Source organism: Rhodamnia argentea, chromosome 4 (assembly GCF_020921035.1).
Source record: "Rhodamnia argentea isolate NSW1041297 chromosome 4, ASM2092103v1, whole genome shotgun sequence".
NCBI classification, from domain to species: domain Eukaryota; kingdom Viridiplantae; phylum Streptophyta; class Magnoliopsida; order Myrtales; family Myrtaceae; genus Rhodamnia; species Rhodamnia argentea.
In genome coordinates this window covers 4,590,524-4,593,893 of record NC_063153.1, presented here as the reverse complement: position 1 = coordinate 4,593,893, position 3,370 = coordinate 4,590,524, and the positions used below count along the sequence as shown (strand labels likewise).

Genomic DNA, 3,370 nt, shown 5'->3' with positions numbered 1-3,370 from the left:
AAATTTCATGTTTTTTCCTTTATGTGTCTATCCTTTGTTAATACATATCTAAATACAAATATGTTCGAAATTTTATTATGCTTTTAACAGATTAATCTTTTCCATTTTATGATAAATTTTACTTTTCCGTTTTTATCAAGATCAACTAAAAATAAAGGTAGATTTGTGGATTAGCTTGATAAAAAAAGAAACATTTAATTGAAGAAAGATGAGGGTATTTTAGTAAGTTAACTAGCAAAAAGGAGTGTTATAGTCAAAATTGGAGTGAAAGTCTCGCCGCCCTTGAAGAAATCGTACACAATATATACAGAAAATGAAAATATACTTCAAGATTTGATTTATTTTTTTGGTAAAGGTGTTTCTAAAATGGAAAAAAAATCGAATTTTAAAATTGATATACATGAGAGATAAAGTAGAACTCTTAATTTACATATTGGTCCATAATTATCAAGTAATTAGTAAATGGATATTTCGTGGAGAAAAAAGGATTACAATCCCTTAAAAAAGTATGAGGTCCTCTTTGTTTTATATAATACAAATAGATACTAACACTCTCGCCTGTGCTTCTTATGGGCTTTTCATAACTTGAATAAATATTTGTGTAATACTTCCGTATTCACTTTGTCGAATAACATTATACGTTAATTTTGTAGTCGAATTGTTTGTGGCAATGTATGTTAAATATGTAAAGTATCGATATAGATCACGTCTTGTATAGGTGTTTTATACCATCTTCAATCTTACCATTTCAACTTGTATGACAGCAAGGAGCTTTTTGGGTTATGGCGGGGACAATGATCAAGAAACTTAGTAGTAAGATAAAGAATAATTCAAAGCAAAGAAGAGAATATCATTTGAAAACCATATAAATCACTTGGGCAGATGTCACTCCACAATATTCACTTTGCAATTATCAAACATCTTATTTTACTACATAGAAATACTAAGGAGTATTTTTACTTTTAATCTGGCTCCGCCATCCTTGAAGTAACTTATTGAATTCTCCTAATGTTGTATCGCAGGGGATGACAGTGGATTTTTTTTTTCTACTCTCTATATTGTAGTAGGTTTTATGTCAATGATGGATGAAACAAAGTGTTTAGAAGAAATTCTATGAGAAGTATATACTTAAACTATACTATAAGCAAACATATTATAGATGGACCAAGTTGAAACTACTGTAATCAAGATGACTGGTAAGTAATCAATCAACCTTTCATCTTTCCTTTAATGACAACAGAAATTATATTGAAAAATGGACGGAAGTCTTTAAATTATATAATGTTCTTCCTTAACAAATTTTAGGCCACACAATATATATATATATATATATATATATATATATATATATAGAGACATTCTTTTTAGATTGAGATTTCATAAGAGTTTTCTTAAACTTCACTACATTTCGTTAATGAGTATCCGCATTGAATACATAACGTAGAGAAGTCACTTTTATCGGTGATGTATATGGTAAATCATGCCACAAACGATAGTGGAGAAGTGGGAAAAGCGGAGCTTTGATTAAAAGATCCGTTCCAGGGACTAGAACATAATAGAACTAAATTTAGGGCCCATTTATTTCGCTGAAAAATGAATAATTTGAAAAATATTTTCCTGAGAATAATCACTCACATCGCTTACAAAAATGAATGAATAAAAACTATTGTCATTAGACGTAAATCATTATTAATAAGAAAAAATATTATTAATTGACTAATGATTTATCATTTTTAGGAATTCTTTTTAAGTGATTAAGAAAACCTTAGTTTTGAATTAGATAGATGTACCGAGACCTCCGACTACACGATTGTGGAAATAATTTTTTTTCCTTTTTTTTTCTCAATTGTGAAAATAACTTAAAGATCAAGAAACTGTATATGATCCACTTATTCCCTAATTGCAGATGATCCATGGCTACGTCTCATCAATTTCCCGTGCTTGCTATTCATTCTACCAATGGGATTTGGATATCTGTCTCAATGTGATCAGCTCATGTCAAGAGAAAAATTTCCACACACCATATTTATTTCCTAAGCTAATCTCTTGGAATTAGTCAAATCTCTAGCGTAGTATTCAAGTTAGAATGAAAAATACAATAAGATTTCCTGTGAAATGTACAATCTCCACGATCTAAATCAACATAACCATACGTTGGCCCAAGGAGAATAGAAAGAGATCAACAGAAACATGTCTATACACGTAAATCTTAAGATCTTAAAGCGATAATTATTATCAGGAGCGAGAGAGAGAAGAAAGAAGAAGAAGAAGTCGACAACCTCAAATTCGCTTGGCAAAGTAAACCGCAAGCGCATGCAAATTCCAAGGAGCACAGCTCCTCGGCCGGTGATCCAGCGACTCCGCCGAATTCGCACCGTTCTGGAAGGACAGCGACGTCGACAGAGACGAAGCACTGGAGCAGCGAGGCGACGGCGCTAAGTCAAGGTCGGAGCTCCAAAACTCGAGCCCCTCGACCTTGCTGTGGCCAGGACTGGTGCCGTCCGCGCCGGCTTTCCTGCTGTCGCATGGTCCCTTTTGGGCCTTACCCTTGTGGTGACTCCGCTTATGGATCTTGACCTTCTTCCAAAACTTCAGCTTCGACCACCTTGTCGGCTCTCTAGGCCGATCCTCGCCGCCGATGCACGGCCTCGGAAGGCCCAAGCTCACCACCGCGGGGGGCGGGCTGAGCGGCGGGAGATCCTGCTCCTTGGGCGGGTTCTTGGGCGTCCCGGGTTGCATCTCCCATTCGAAGGGGACGCCCTCCGGCATCCGGCCATAGAAAACTTGAGAGGAGTAGCCAGCGGAAGAGTTCCTCGAGAGGACCCTTGCGGAGATTGGCACTGAACCAGCTGCTTCATCTCTAACCCTAATTTTCTTGGAAGCCATTTTTGAGCTTTGTCTCCCTAGTTTTGTGTTATAGATCCCGTGGAGGGTTGAGAGAAGCCAAGGCTATTCAAGGAAGATAGAGCGGATTCCTTCCCTTTGGCTATATAAGAGAAAATCGGTGCAATCTACAATGGTTTGACTTAAGGAATGAATCATTTATAATCGCTATTGAAAAGGAAATGTAAATTCACCAATGAAAAGCACGGAAGATATCCTATCGATAAGGAGGGCAAGTTCATTGATTTATATTTCTAAGTTATATAAACAGACCGACTCCGAAAAATTCTTTTTCTCCGGAGTATTGACTTTTCGCGAAACAAGCGGAGTTTCCGACACTTTGGTTACTTGATTTTGGAGTGATTGGACTTCTTCTTGTTAGGAAGAAGCGAACGAAGGAGGAGGGCAAAGTGTCTTGGCTCTGAAGGTTACGTTAAAAGTCTACAATGTGTTGGGCGGTCTCCATGGCATGTGCAAATTGCCAAAC

General features: G+C 36.7%; 1 protein-coding gene across 1 annotated transcript; it reads right to left on the bottom strand.

The window, feature by feature from the left end:
• Nucleotides 1–2,143: 2,143 nt before the first annotated feature.
• Nucleotides 2,144–2,933, bottom strand: LOC115750802. The gene has a single exon (XM_030688359.2). It carries the CDS (start codon nucleotides 2,884–2,886, stop codon nucleotides 2,281–2,283), a length of 606 nt encoding a protein of 201 aa, XP_030544219.1. The 5' UTR covers nucleotides 2,887–2,933; the 3' UTR covers nucleotides 2,144–2,280.
• Between the last annotated feature and the right edge of the window lie 437 nt (nucleotides 2,934–3,370).